Source organism: Eschrichtius robustus, chromosome 17 (assembly GCF_028021215.1).
Source record: "Eschrichtius robustus isolate mEscRob2 chromosome 17, mEscRob2.pri, whole genome shotgun sequence".
Taxonomy (NCBI): domain Eukaryota; kingdom Metazoa; phylum Chordata; class Mammalia; order Artiodactyla; family Eschrichtiidae; genus Eschrichtius; species Eschrichtius robustus.
Genome location: NC_090840.1, coordinates 61046163 through 61061597, shown reverse-complemented (window position 1 = coordinate 61061597; position 15435 = coordinate 61046163). Strand labels below are relative to the sequence as shown.

The 15435-nt window shown below is 32.1% G+C and overlaps 1 protein-coding gene across 3 annotated transcripts in view; it reads left to right on the top strand.

The window, feature by feature from the left end:
• CSMD3 (CUB and Sushi multiple domains 3) overlaps positions 1-15435 on the top strand; it is a 1176048-nt gene that overhangs the window by 874284 nt on the left and 286329 nt on the right. For all 3 annotated transcript variants that reach the window (XM_068525309.1, XM_068525308.1, XM_068525307.1), the window contains one exon: positions 11745-11936. In XM_068525309.1, the coding sequence (XP_068381410.1) occupies positions 11745-11936 (192 nt within the window). The remainder of the gene's footprint in view (positions 1-11744; positions 11937-15435) is intronic.

The window sequence follows — 15435 nt, the reverse complement described above, 5'->3', positions numbered from 1 at the left end:
ACCAGAACTTGGCATTGTACCTGGTATTTAATACTTAGTAAATGTTAAATGAAACTGATTGAGTAGGAAATTTTTTAATAATGTAAAATTAAAAGCACACTGGTATTATATACTGTCAGTCAAGACTAATGTAAAACAATATTTATATGTTTTTGCTCTTTTTTTGCTCACTAATTCTGGTGATCTCCAAATATTAGAATTCAATTCTGAATTAGACTTCTATATAATCCCTTATAATCCTTGGATATAAAATCAGTTTCCTGTTTAGGTACCTTTGACAGTCTTCAACCTAACATGCCTTTTGATTTCAAAGAAATTAGACCAGTGATTTTATTTTCACTTTTGTCCATGTATTAGAGCACAAGAATCAATGATGGTATGGAGGTGTTGGTTCTTATTACAGTTCATTCCCAATATAAAACATACTTGGCTTATAGTGGGTGCACAACAATTACCTGGTGAAATAAATGAGTAAATATGTATTTTAAAAAGGTATTTCTATATAAAGTACTTGGAATATATTATAACACTAGCTTTGTGGTTTCTTTTGCATTGGCAGCTTTGTTTCTCTCTAGAGGTGATAGGAGGAAAATCTCTGTCATGCTGCTATCTACTTTAACCTGACTTGCCATATCATTAGATGTATCCTTAGAAACATAATGAAATTCTAAAGATAGCCACGTTACTGAGTAGCTGGCAGAGTGTAGGCCTAATAATGATGTTGAACATTCTTTGTAAAATTGATGGATCTTGTACAAAGCAGGGACTCAGTCAAGGGCAAAATTCTCCAGGGTGAAATCCACCTCTAGGTTACCATCTGCATTTCACATATTTTCCGATTGATTTGATTCTATATGGGATTTCCTTCCAGGTTAAATATTCCCATTACCCAGCTTGATTTCCTTATAGATAGTGAAGTGGAGAATATCGTGTCATTTCTTAGTCAATACAAAAATATAAGACAATAGAACTGGAAGAGAAGAGTGTAAGGCCTTGTGAATACCAAATTTGGACTGTGACCTTGCTGAAGTGTCTTGACATATTGCAAAAAAATATACAACAACTTCTTAGACAAACTACACAGTGAATAGTAAAATCTACTGGTCTTCAAAGATTTATCTCAGAGTTTATATTTTCATAGAATTATACAATATAATTGTTAGAATAGAACCTTAAGATTATTTTCTAATACTAAATCAGGCAGGTAGAAAATTATTACTATGTCAATTTTACCGATGAGGCAGTTAAAATTCAGGGAACTAATACAACCTGGTCAGTGTCCCCTTCTTACAACAGTACAGATTACAGTACAAGTCTTCTGCTTTTGATTTTATCCAGCTGTATAGAATCTAAGGTTTTTCTCTTTTGAAAGTTCTTGAGATAAACAAGTTTATACCAAAGAGTCTACTTTCTGAATGGAAAGGACACACAAGAACTTATGAGTGATTTAAGTGTATTTATTCTTTGTTGCACAGAGCAATGCCATAAGCAAACTGGACTGTTAATTTGCCCAAGGTCACCAAGATGGTAATTCAGACATTATCTCTGAATTATCATCCATAATATAGTCGAAACTTATACATGTGCTAGTTAGGACTGTGAAATGTGTATTAGGTGAGGTGCACATTTCCAATTAAATTACACTCTCAATTAGATGAAACAAATATAAAATGAGAAGTCAGAAGTATATTTACAGTACTGATGAGTTGTAAAAATGGTGAGAACTCAGTCATTTTCTGTAGTATTTAGTGCTATCAGTATTGTTCTGAAAACAGCCTCAGGTTATCCAGATAGATTAATTAAAGCAAATTAAAATGTAATATAAATATTGTTACTGCAGTCTTGGAATAAATGTTTCCCAGTGTCAAACAAATGCTAAATTATAAACAAACCTTAAGCATACATTGAAATGACTAGCTGTAATTTTGTTCATTCATTCATCCATTCATTCATTTCACACACTTTTTTAAAAATAAATTTATTTATTTATTTATTTATTTATGGCTGTGTTGGGTCTTCGTTGCAGTGCACGGGCTTCTTATTGCGGTGGCTTCTCTTGTTGCAGAGCACGTGCTCTAGGCACACGGGCTTCAGTAGTTATGGCACATGGGCTGAGTAGTTGTGGCTCTCGGGCTCTAGAGCACAGGCTCAGTAGTTGGGGCTCATGGGCTTAGTTGCTCCGCGGCATGTGGGATCTTCCTGGACCAGGGCTCAAACCGGTGTCTCCTGCATTGGCAGGCGGGTTCTTAACCACTGCGCCACCAGGGCAGTCCCCCACACATATTACTTGAACTATTTTTTTTTATTTTATTTTTTTTCATTGAAGTATAGTTGATTTACGGTGTTGTGCCAATCTCTGCTGTGCAGCAAAGTGACTCCGTTACACACATATAGACATTCTTTTTTTATATATTCTTTTCCATTATAGTCTATCACAGGATATTGAATGTAGTCCCCTATGCTGTACAATAGGACCTTTTTGTTTATCCTTGATGAACTATTTTTAACTATTGTGAAAGATTCTCTTCAATTTCTTATATATAAGGACAATTTATTCCTAGGGTATAGCAACGCTTGATTTGATAAGGTCTCATGTTGCTTAACAATAAATTCACTAACTCTTTCAGTGGATTTAGACTATTGGTGAAGATTAAAAGCATTGTAAAAACAATTCCTAAGAAATGCTAATGTAAACTTTCTTAACTTGAGCATAAACTTTTTTAATTTACATACTTATTTATATATAATTAGCATGTGAATAACATATCTTGAAAAATTATTTTTACTGTATATGATAAGTAGTTATGAAATGGTATTACTTTTACATATCTATATTTTTCACACCCTGAGTCATGAGAATTTTTAAGAAAAAACTGTTATGGATACAAGTTGTTTTTGGTGGAATAAAAACAGTTCAATTTTAAAGGAAAAGTTTGTCATTACAAATTTATTTCTGACTTATTATAATAACCAGATATAAAAATTCATTTTGTTAGAAGTAAATGCTACCATACAGAATAAAATCACTTGCATAAAAAATAAAGTAATATTACAAGATTTTGTATGTTTGCTAATGTTCAGTTTATTTCTTATGTCAGTGATTTTACATTCTATGGTGAAATTATTTCTAACAAAAGTATTTGTATCTGGGTATTATATTAAATTAGAAATAAATATGCAATGAGAAATTTTTACTTTCAAATGGAACAATATTTATTTGATTTTATTGATATCAATAGCATAGGAAAATTTTTTATACATAGGTGAAATTTAATATTTGTTACATTTTTATTTACAAAAATTTGAAAATTAAAAGATTTTATGATTTTGCAAGTGTTTTGGACATGGTAAGCAGAGGGGCCTATTAGATATACAAGAAGTTAAATAGACAGTTGAATAGAATGGTCTGAAGCTCAGGAAAGACATTAAGACTGAATATATAAATTTGGGAAGCATTAAACTAAAAACAGCATTTAAAACCATGGGATAAGGTGAAGTTATCCAAGGAGAAATTGTAGAAAGATGGGAGCAGAACCATTAAGAACTAATCCCTGAGGTACTACAGCTCTCAGTCATTGGGTTAACAAGGTAGAGATAGCAAAAGATACCAAAAAGAGCAGCAAATAAGCCAGGAAAGAGAACTAGCAGTCTGATGACTGAGAAGACAAGAAAAAAAGTGCTGTGACAAATATTGCTAAGATGTTTCTGAAAAAAGAAGGCACTAAGTCATCATTGAATTTGGCAGCCTAGATTTAGCAAGGACAGTTTAGTGAATACGTCTGATGAATGGCAGATGAAACTGGAGACAGTTGTATAGATATCTCCCGCAGGACAGATGTTTAATAGGTTTCCTACTAAAGAAAGGAGAGAAATGAGAAAAATAGTTGGAAGAGAATGGGAATGTAATGAGGATTTTGGTTGTTTATTTAAGATGGAAGTTGGAAGCCACATTTGTATGTTTTTGAGAATGACCCAGTACAAAAGGAAAACCTAGTGATTCAGAAGAGATGAAAAATGTTCAGGAATGAAGTCCTTGAGAAATAGAAAGGTTTTAATACCAGCAGGACAAGAACTAGGGTTAGCCTTACATAGAGAAAAGGGCACCTTCTTCGCTGCTACAGGAGAGGAAGTAGTGAATATGGATGCAGACGCCAGAGATTTGGTGAGGGCGCGCCTATCTTATTGCTTCTCTTAATGAACTGTAAGGAAAGAAATCACAAAAAAGAGAGGACAGGAAGAGCAAGAATGAGAAAAACAATTGGAAGGGAAATGTTCTTGTTACTGCAATTACTTAATACCATTTGACACATATATGGCTAAATTTGGCATATATCAGGTTAAATTTTATTTTTATTACTTCTAATAATACCCGCAAAATAACCTTGAGTCTTTCTTTTTTGCTTCCTTTATGGTGAAATATCAGGAGCAAGAAAATTTTTGTGTGTAGTGAAGGGTTATAAACTGTTCTTGCCTTTCTGTTTCGATGTAGGTCTAACTTTTTTGCCCAATTCTTTTGTTAATAAACAACTGTCAAAGTTCCATTAGTAGGGTATGGCTTTTTATTGTTTTATCTGGTAATGGGATAGGTTTGTGCTGAGACAATATACTCTAATGGCTAAGAGCCCTGCTGTTTCTTGATTCAAATTTCATCTCTGCTAAGAGCAAACATTTAACATCATGGAGGCTTATTTTACCCATTTAAAGTAGGGATAATAATACTTCATAACGATTTGTGTTTTAGCCTAAGAGTATAAACTTAGCTTCTAGTTCAGTGTTTTGCACAATGTATGCTCTCAATAGAGACAATAATAGTAATCATCATTATTTTATTGGTATCTATTCTGATTGCCCTTCACGTTGAACAACTACATCTCTTTCTTAGATACACAGATTTATTTTAGTTTGACAAAATATACACCAATGGAATCCTGTGAATAAGACTGTATTGTTAATATCTGTGCAATTTTTTTAAGTAAGAAATTAATACATTTAAAGCTAAGTGTTATAAATATGTAGGTTTTTGGACTATTCCAATCAGAATGATAGGCAGGTAGGTAGCTGCTCTTCTGATTTTAAAATGACAGTAAAGATTAATAACATATTTTAGAAATTTCAATTTAAGTCATTATTTCACTTGAACTTAATACTATAGTTCACACTTTCAGCACTTTTTATTACAAACACTATCACTTTTACTTAAGAAATGTCCCTCAGTTATGGTCTCATGTCTGCATAGGACACTTCATCCACTTTAAGTAACTATGTGATGTTGGTCAGGCTTCTTATCTTTTTTTAGCCTCAATCTTCTCATTGGGAAGATATGTATACTAATAGTACCCAGACTTCTTGTGAATCAAATGAGATACAGATCATAGTAGAAGTGTTTGAAAGACAGTAAGTGTCCAATAAATATTACATAATGACAATATTAACTAGTCACATACTCTTCTATTTATATACCTTTTCCTTGTGACTATTATCATTTCTACTGAATAATCAGCTGTGAAACAGACTAACCAGTTGATAATTCCTATTCTAGACTAACCAAAATGTAAATGGCCATTTCTTTTGGGGGGGGGACAAGGAAGGGAAGTCATCTTTTATAGTTAATTATATTAGGTTTTGAAAGCTAAATCCAAGATATATTTGGATAGGATAGCATATAAGCCTATTATATACACTTTCTAGAATGTTCCTTTCATGATATCATTGCAGGTGAGATAACAAGTTTGTTAAGACCCTTTATCATTGTTGGAATTTATGCTTACTTTACACATTTATGTTAAGAAGAATCAGGAATAAATGACAAACTTAAACCTAATAGAACAAATATAGATATTCATTTCATCAATTAAATTTGAAGTAATTTGAACTAAAAAAACTGAGACAATAAATAGAAATTACCTATCTTAATACACTGGTGGCAAGTATATTATTTTCTAATATATACTTTTTAAATTTTTACATCTTTAAAATAGTTGATAAATTAAAATACTTAATTGCAAAAAAGTCCTCATTCTATAGAAACACCCTGTATACTATTCCACAGTAGAAGAGAATAGAGAGGAACAAACATCTACTTAAAAATATATATATAACATCAGTAATAAAATGCAAATAAGAATTATATATCTTGAGAATTGTATGTTCCACAAAAGTGAACAACAAATGTCAAATAAAAATTCTTAATCTATTTTTACATATGTGACTAATAGTTATTAAGTTCTAATATTATATAATTATTTTTAAATCATGCTAATTTTGTGAGATTATTTCAGTCCTAATTTCCAAGGAGATACAGCATGACTTTTTTTTTTTTATTCAAACAGAAAGTCACAAAAATTATAATCATCCTCATCTGTTCACTCAGTCCCATGTAATTAATTTTTTTTTCATCCTGGTCTTTTGTTAGCACTTTTTTGAATTCATCAGTTTTCCATTAGAGTTCTGCAAATGCTCATTCATTCAGTTCAGCAGTATAGTCAGTTACCAGAAACCTGTACTTGTCAGTCTTTTCCATGAATTCCTTGAAGATGAAACCCTTTTATAGGAACATTTTTGCAAAAGCATCAGAGTACACCCAGAACTGTCTGTAAATGTCAAAAGACTTAAAAATGACCACAGTTCAAGATTTGATGAAAGTTCATAATAATGCAATTGACAAGGAAATTTAGTTATTTCTGAGATATACATTTTAAAGTAATAACTAGAATTGACTTATAACATTATACCAGAACATATAAGATTTTTAGAAATATCATGTAATGTCTGAGACATTTATATTAACATATTTCCATACAAATAACCCAAAGGAAGTTTAGTATTAGTTGTTTTTTTGTTTTGTTTTTTTATACTGCAGGTTCTTATTAGTCATCAATTTTATACACATCAGTGTATACATGTCAATCCCAATCACCCAATTCAGCACACCACCATCCCCACACCACTGCGGTTTTCCCCCCTTGGTGTCCATACGTTTGTTCTCTACATCTGTGTCTCAACTTCTGCCCCAGCATGACTTTTTAAATGTTTATTTATTTTCTTCGGTGTCTATAGTTTCTATTTAATACAGAAAACAAGAATGACCGATGCCAAAATTAATGTAATTTTGTCTACCCACAAACACAGTGTATAACCAGTATAGAGATTAAACTTTGAATAAGTAAAGAAACTAAGACAATAGCATTCACAGCAAGTAATTCTTTCTGTGTGTATTTAACTAATTGCTTTCAGAACTCAAGTAATTGCAAGAAGAAAAAAATTATTTGGTCTTTCACTAAACCCCATCATTCTCTATTGTGTTTTAAAATCTTACTCCTAATTTATTTATTAGTTGAGAGAAAAAGGAAGAGTACAGTTTTACCACCTCTCTTCCTTCAAGTCAACCAGACCCAAAGGCAAATGAATATTTTTACATATTATATATTAGCTATCATATTGAAGCCTTTATATTTTAGCTACTAGGTTCCACTTTAAATCTTTAAGCACAGTGACTCTGACAATAGGGCCAAAACATCTTTTTTCTCTCAAACTCTGGTAAGACATGGTCATACCAACTACTTTCAGTGTTTTTGTAACATTGTTATATGTACATTTTTACTTTGAGAATGTTCATATTAAGCTTCAAGCTTTTTGCAGAGTCCAGCACATAGGAAGCCTCTACAACAATGACAAAAACAACAACAAAAGAATATTTTTCATAATCTGTATATCATTCTACTTTTCAGCTTGAAAGCTGTAGCACATTTTACATTTATATCACTCCTTTCCAATTAAAACATCCTAAGTGTAAATCTTGTATGTAGGACATCCTGCTCCAGTTTTGTATTGTAAAACCAATCCATATATCAGTTTTAGTGTTGGTGGAAACCATTCCAGAGCAATTCAAGAAAAGCTTAATGACTGAGTTTATCACAAAAGCATTTACAAAAAAAAAAAGTCTATCAATATTGAAAGATTATAATTGCCAGACCCTGTAATGCCTGATGGATGTTCTGCTTAAGGAACACTGATAGGTATTACAGAACAAATCCAATTGGAAATTGGAACCAAGTCCCTGCCCCACTTCCCTCAATATTCTCCAATATGAGTCTGATTGTTATTCTATTAACAACTAAAAATAACTCTCTCAAAAATAACTCAAATGAAAGAAGATTGAATATTTTTAAGATGGACACATTTATGTGCACTGTAGCTTTTCTATTTATGGATATAATCTCTGTATTTTTTCTAATTTCTTAATGGGGTTTATTATATTTAACTGAGAAAGAAAATGTATCTCTAGGACAGTTAACAGGTAGAAGAGGACAGTCTAGTGTAACATTTAAGGGTTTGGCTTCTGAAATCATACTGACTGGGGTTCAAACCTTGGTTCTGCACTCTTTAGTTTTTGTAATATTGAACAGGTTACTTAATCTTCCTAAACTTTAGTTTTCTCACCTCTAAAATAAAACCAATAATGGCACTTGACCCATTGGGTTGCTAGGAGAATTAAAGGAATTATACATGCAACGTCTTCGTCCTTGGCTATTGCTCAGAAACACTAGTTTGTCAGTAAAATGAAGCAAAACTGTTAGGATTTCTGATGATGTGTATAATGATACATAGATTTAATTTAAGTGGTCAGTAAAATAACATTTGCAGTCTACATCTTGTAACCCTTTTTAAAAAGTAACCCTTTTAAAAATAACCTTTTAGAGTCATGTACCACAATGTTCGTTGCAGCTCTGTTTATAATAGCCAGGACATGGAAGCAACCTAAGTGTCCATCGACAGATGAATGGATAAAGAACATGTGGCACATATATACAATGGAATATTACTCAGCCATAAAAAGAAATGAAATTGGGTTATTTGTAGTGAGGTGGATGGACCTAGAGTCTGTCATACAGTGAAGTAAGTCAGAAAGAGAAAAACAAATACCATATGTTAACACAAATATATGGAATCTAAAAAAAAAAAAAAAGGTTCTGAAGAACCTAGGGGCAGGACAGGAATAAAGATGCAGATATAGAGAATGGACTTGAGGACACAGGGAGGGGGAAGGGTAAACTGGGGCGAAGTGAGAGAGTGGCATGGATATATGTACGCTACCAAATGTAAAATAGATAGCTAGTGGGAAGCAGCCACATAGCACAGGGAGATCAGCTCGGTGCTTTGTGACCACCTAGAGGGGTGGGATAGGGAGGGTGGGAGGGAGACACAAGAGGGAGGAGATAGGGGGAGATATGTATACGTATAGCTGGTTCACTTTGTTATAAAGCAGAAACTAACACACCATTGTAAAGCAATTATACTCCAATAAAGATGTTAAAAAACCTAAAATAAAAATAAAAATATCCTTTTTTTACCCTTTCTGAAAAGATATATAAAACAATTTGCAGTCAGTTCAGTTTTGTGTGTATATATATGTGATTATATATAATATTACTTTTTTGTTGTTGCTGCTTTTATGCAGTCTCAGACTTAACATACCACCAACATTAGGTTTTTGGGGGGTTTTTTTCAGTTTTTTAATTGATATGGTCCTCTTGATTCCCAAACAACTTTGAAAGTCAGAACATTACAATATTTGTGTGTAGATTCCCTGGTTTCATTGCTGTGTATGAGTATTAGGGAGATGAGCTATCTATACAAAAAGTACACCTGGTAGATTGTAATAAATTGATTGGTATATTGGTGAATTTATCTATCTATCTGTATCTACCTACCTACCTTTGTACCTGTTTACTAACCTACTAGGGATGTATACAACAGAATCTGTTTGTAGGTGCCACCGCTATGCAGTTTGAACAATTTGAAGTCTGTTCAGTTTTATGTCTGCCTATTTCTTCTTCGTATTCCTAGCACCTAGCACCGTGTCTGGAATATATTAAGTTAGTAAATGAATGAATGAGTGAATACCAGTTATGTGTCTGTAATCCAGCCATTTGTGTAGTTACTTTAATACACAGTTTAAAAAATAATTTGTACAAGGGCTGAATCCTATGTTTTTGAATATAGTTTAATAAGTAGCTTCAATGAAAAATTTAATAGCTTTTTTGTCTTGATACTTAATTATCATATGCTTTAGGGTAAATCTGCTTTGTGGTAATTCAAAGTAATATCTTGTTCCATTAACCTGAATAATTGTAGTTAATCATACTATTAAATGTACCCTATACTGTATATAGAATAACAGTTGCTTTCCTGTGGTCCCATACTCTCCTCTAATGATTTTTTAAACTTTTTGAAATTTTAAAATAATTTTAGATTTATATGCAATTGTAAGAAATAATAGAGATCCTGTATACCCTTTACCCAATTTCCTCCAATGATGATTTCTTGTATGACTATAGCACAATATCACAAGCAGAAAATTGACTCTGATAACAATCCATGAACCTTATTCAGATTTCATTAGTTTTATATATGCTCATTTTTGTGTGTATGTTTAGTTTGTATATAGTTTGATGTAGATTTGATCGCCACCACCAGAGGTAAACACAGTACGGTTCCATCACAAAGATCCTTCTAGTTACTGTTTTATAGTCCTAGTCATCTCCTTCCATCCCCTCCCCCTACAATTCTTGGTAACCAGTCATCTGTTTTCCAACTTCATAATTTTGTCAATTCAAGAATGTTACGTAAATAGAGGCAAACAGTATAAAACATTTTGCTATTGCATTTTTGTTACTCATCATAATTGCCTTCAGATCCATCCAAGCTGTCTTGTATATCATCATTCCTTTTTTATTACTGACCAGTATTCCATGGTATGAATTTAGTTTAATGATTCACCTGTTGAAGGTGGTTTGTTCCTAGTTTTTAGCGATTACAAATAAAACTCCTGTGAACATCCACGTTCAGGTTTCTATTCCTCTGGAATAAATGTGCAAGAGTACAATTACTGGGTTATGGTAAGCACATTTATTTTTGCAAGAAAGTGCCATCTTCTTTCCAGAGTGGCTGTACCATTTTACATTTCTACCAGCAATGGATAAGTAATTCAGTTTTTTGCAGAATCTTGCCAGCATTTGGTGTTACTATATTTTTTATTTTAGCTGATCTGATAGGTATGTAGTAATATCTCATTGTGGTTTTAAATTGCATTTCCTTAATGGCTAATAATATTGAACATTTTTTCACGTGCCATCTGGTATCCTCTTTATTGAAATGTTTTTTGCCCATTTTCTAGTTGGATTTTTTTCTTTCTTTTTTTTTCACAGTTGAGTTTTAAGAATTCTTTATATATTCCAGATACAAGTCCTTTGTGGAATATAGCCCGTGCAAATATGTTCTTCCAGTCTGCACCTGTCTTTTCATCCTCTTCACAGTGTCTTTCACAGAGTATCAAAAAACAGATTTTGAGTAAATTTATTATTTAGCTACTCAAATGCCATGTCCCTGCTTGAAGCAAGTTAGCACATAAATTATTTACCAAAAACAATTAAAAAGTATTTATTGTGCAGGTATTTAAAAATTAGCCCAAGCATTTTTTAATTGAAGTATAGTTGATTTACAATATTATATTAATTTCCGGTGTACAGCATAGTGATTCATAGATAGTTTTTACAGATTATATACTCCATTAAAAAGCAACAAGGAGATATTGTACAGCACAGGGAATTATGGTTCAGGCATTTTTTAAGTTAATTTTCTGAAAGCACATAGATATGCGGAAGCTTCTCAAATATATGATCTGGAACTTTGAAGGTGATTTTGGGTAGCATCAAAACTAAAGGTTTGTTTCTGTCTTTTCATAGGTTCTGTTGCCACTGCATGTCGTGACCCAGGGGTTCCCATGAATGGGACTCGAAATGGGGATGGACGAGAACCTGGGGACACTGTTGTTTTTCAGTGTGACCCAGGATATGAGCTTCAAGGAGAGGAAAGAATAACCTGCATTCAGGTAGAAAATCGATACTTCTGGCAGCCCAGCCCACCAGTTTGTATAGGTATGAATTTAGAACAATTAAAATTTTATACAGGTGTAAAATAATGAAATGCACAAAACTGTAAATCATTGTTATTTTTCCCCTGAGGAGAGGGTCTATAATTTTATTAGATTCTCAGTGGTTCTAACACTCTAACAAAAAAAAAACAGTAAAGAATCAAAGTTCTTCAAATGTATGGACACCAAGGGGGGAAAGTGGCAGGGTGGATGGTGGTGGTGGGTTGAATTGGGAGATTGGGATTGACATATATACACTAATATGTATAAAATAGATAACTAATAAGAACCTGCTGTATAAAAAAATAAATAAAATAAAATTCAAAAATTCAATAGAAATAATAGAATCAAAGTTCTTGAAAAATCTTCATCTTCCCTATCTACTATACAAATGTAGTTATTCACTGCTTTTAAAATTTAAAGAGTGGATTCAGACTCTGTATTTAAAATGGGCCAGGTTGATCTTGCCTCAGTAATGGTTATTCCTTCTAAGAAAGAAAATTTTATCAGAACTTATGTTTGAGTTTCAAAGCTTTGACTTTCCCTTCAATCCATGTATTCCAAATGAATTATCAGTTTTTATTTTGATGATCTAAGGATTTGCAGCCGCTTGGTTCATACTTCCAACTCTCTGCCTTTTGAATCCATGGTCTATTCTTGAATCTCCAAGTTAGACTCTAGAAAATTAAGATACATATTATTTCCCTACTGGGTCTAAGAAAAAGTTAGAGGGATATACCACCTTTGAAATAAAAATAGTAAGAAAACTTGCTATATAATCTTTAAAAAAAATCTCGTTATTAAGGTTCTTAAATTCAGCTAGTTTAATCTCAAAACTTGAGCTCAAGTGTTTTAAAATTGGCATCATCTAGAATGTATAATACAGTTTGCCCAAAGTACGTTATGTGTACTCAAAATTTTATTTATCATATTCTTTCCCTTACTACACTGCAAGCACCTTGGGAGAAGATTCCGTATCTTGTTCAGGGTATTTCTTATAGCATGCAAATTTAGCACTTTTAGGAGAGAAAGCCTTATTTTTGTTCACTTTATATCTAACTCATAAATACATTTTCAATAATCATTTCCCAGTGAGTCACATGATAATAAGAAAAGAGTGTTTAGTACCTTAGTCAGAAGTGAACAAATCAAGCACTCAGTTATTCAGATTTACTTTACCCCGTTTTATGTTTCTTATGCAAGAGCTGCAAACTCAAATTCATTAGTGTGTCCTATGTGTTGATCTAGGCATTGATGATTTATCAGTACAATAAGACAGAAGAGTTCCCTGTTTTTGTGAACTTCTCTAGTAAAGTGAAAACTGAAAAATCTGAATTCATATCACATCTTTTGTATTTTATATGTTGGAATTTAAAAAAACACAATACACAGAGCAAAACACATCTAAAGGCTCAAACCAGGCAAGGAGTAGACAGATAGTTGTAGACTTCTGTAGAAAATGGAGCAGATGATAAGGAAAAAGCTTATTAAAGGGACATAAAAAAAGCACAGAATAAGGGTGTACGTTGAGCCAGTTCAGATTTAGCCATATTTTCCTTTACAGTTTATTATTTCCGTTTATACCTATGTTGCTCTCTATGTACCACTGCAAGATTCTAAATCCTCAAACATCGATTAATTTACATTTACTATAAATACACTCATAAAAGCAGAGGAAAAAATACAGAGAAAAAAATATTTTCAAAGGAAAAGGAAATGAAACAATCAAGTTTTCATTTGTTTACTGGACAGTTAACCTAAAAAATATGCCAATTAAACTAAAATGCCACATTCAAATTAATTGGAATTTGACTGAGTATCTTGTAAAGAGAATCTTTGTGTAAAGAGGAAATGACAGAACTCCACAGACATACTGTAGAACTTCTTGTTTTATTGCGATTCTTAGACCTATTAAACGGGTGTTATTTATTAGAATTACTAGAAAGGCTATATTATGTCAAATGTTGTCATGTAGAGAATTCTGAAACATTGAACAGCTTTACACTGAAATGCTAGAAAACACGAAAATCCAAAAGGTTAAAAGAGTAAAGAACTTTGAGATAGGCTGTTATAAAATTCCATTTGTAGACAAGACTTTAGCCAGCAAGTCATAATTCTGGAAAATAAAAGTTAAACACCAAATTTTACTTAAATTAAGCAGATTGTGGGAATTTTTTGTAAGGACAGTGGAGCTGTGTATAATTTTTTGGTAGGAAAAGATTGCTTAAGGAGAGGATATGCATTAGAGCTTCTCTGAGGAAGATAATAACCTTAAAAAAAAAAGTCTGAAAAATTGCTAAGCTGCAGAAAACTTGACCTCTGAAACTTATAAGAAAGAACTCCATGATTGGAAATACTATGCCAAAGATTAAACCCTGAACTTTTTAGAAACTTTGTAAGTCTATGTCTCAGACCCTGGAGCATAAAGCATTTTGCTTGCATGTAGAAGTAGTCAACCTTATAGCAAACACCAAGCAGAAGGACAGTCATTTTTAAGAAAGTTAATATAATTCATTCTAACAGAATTGACAGTGTGAAGATTACTTTGACATTGCCAGAGGGAAAGTAACAGCACTCAATATGAAGGTAAATAACAAAGACATTAGTATGGGTGGGCTGCTGAGAAAGACAGTAGACACAAAACTGAATAGGGGAGAAAAATTAAGATAGTAAAATCATTATCAATAGTTGCCTGTATAACTGTCTCATAAGAAATTACATGCAGAACAAATCATTAATGTGTCAGAACTCTATGGAACCTAACTAAAAATTTAATTCATAAATATATTTGATTTAAAGAGAATCTTATTTTGGATGCTTTATGATTAGATGCATAAAAGTAAAAGATGTATTTTCCAAATGGTATTTAAAGTTTAATGTATTAAATGCAAAGAGAGTTTTCTTTGCTACTGAGTTGTTTGGGATATACAAATGTTAGATAATGTCTCAGCTTGTCTCAATGGCTTTTATAGATTTTCAAAATCTACTACAGTTATGAAATTTATCAGGAAAACCTCAATAAATAATTGTAATAATAGAATCAAAAGAATTTTAAAGGATCTTATGCTCCAATAATAGTATAATCACAAAATATATCCAGTAAGATACTTAAAAATATGTGTAATGGATTTTCCTATATCTTATATGATAAAGGGTATACACGTATAAACGTATATGTGGATGTGTTCATGTGTATAAAATTGCTAACGATAAAAAAGACCAAAGTTTCCTGTGAAAAATAAGGAGAACTGAAACAAACAAATAAAATTGCCCCCATGATCCCCCAAAGTACAAATGATACCACTTCCTTAGAATGTGAAAAAAAACACAAACATTCCTGCCTTTTGTGCATATATACATATATATATACACATATGTAACTGCATTTGCTATTACACATATTTTTCTAATATTTTTCACATATGATTTTAAAAGTTCCAAAGATAAAATATGCTATTATTTTTATCAAAACATATAACTTTTATCAAAACAAAATTATTTTT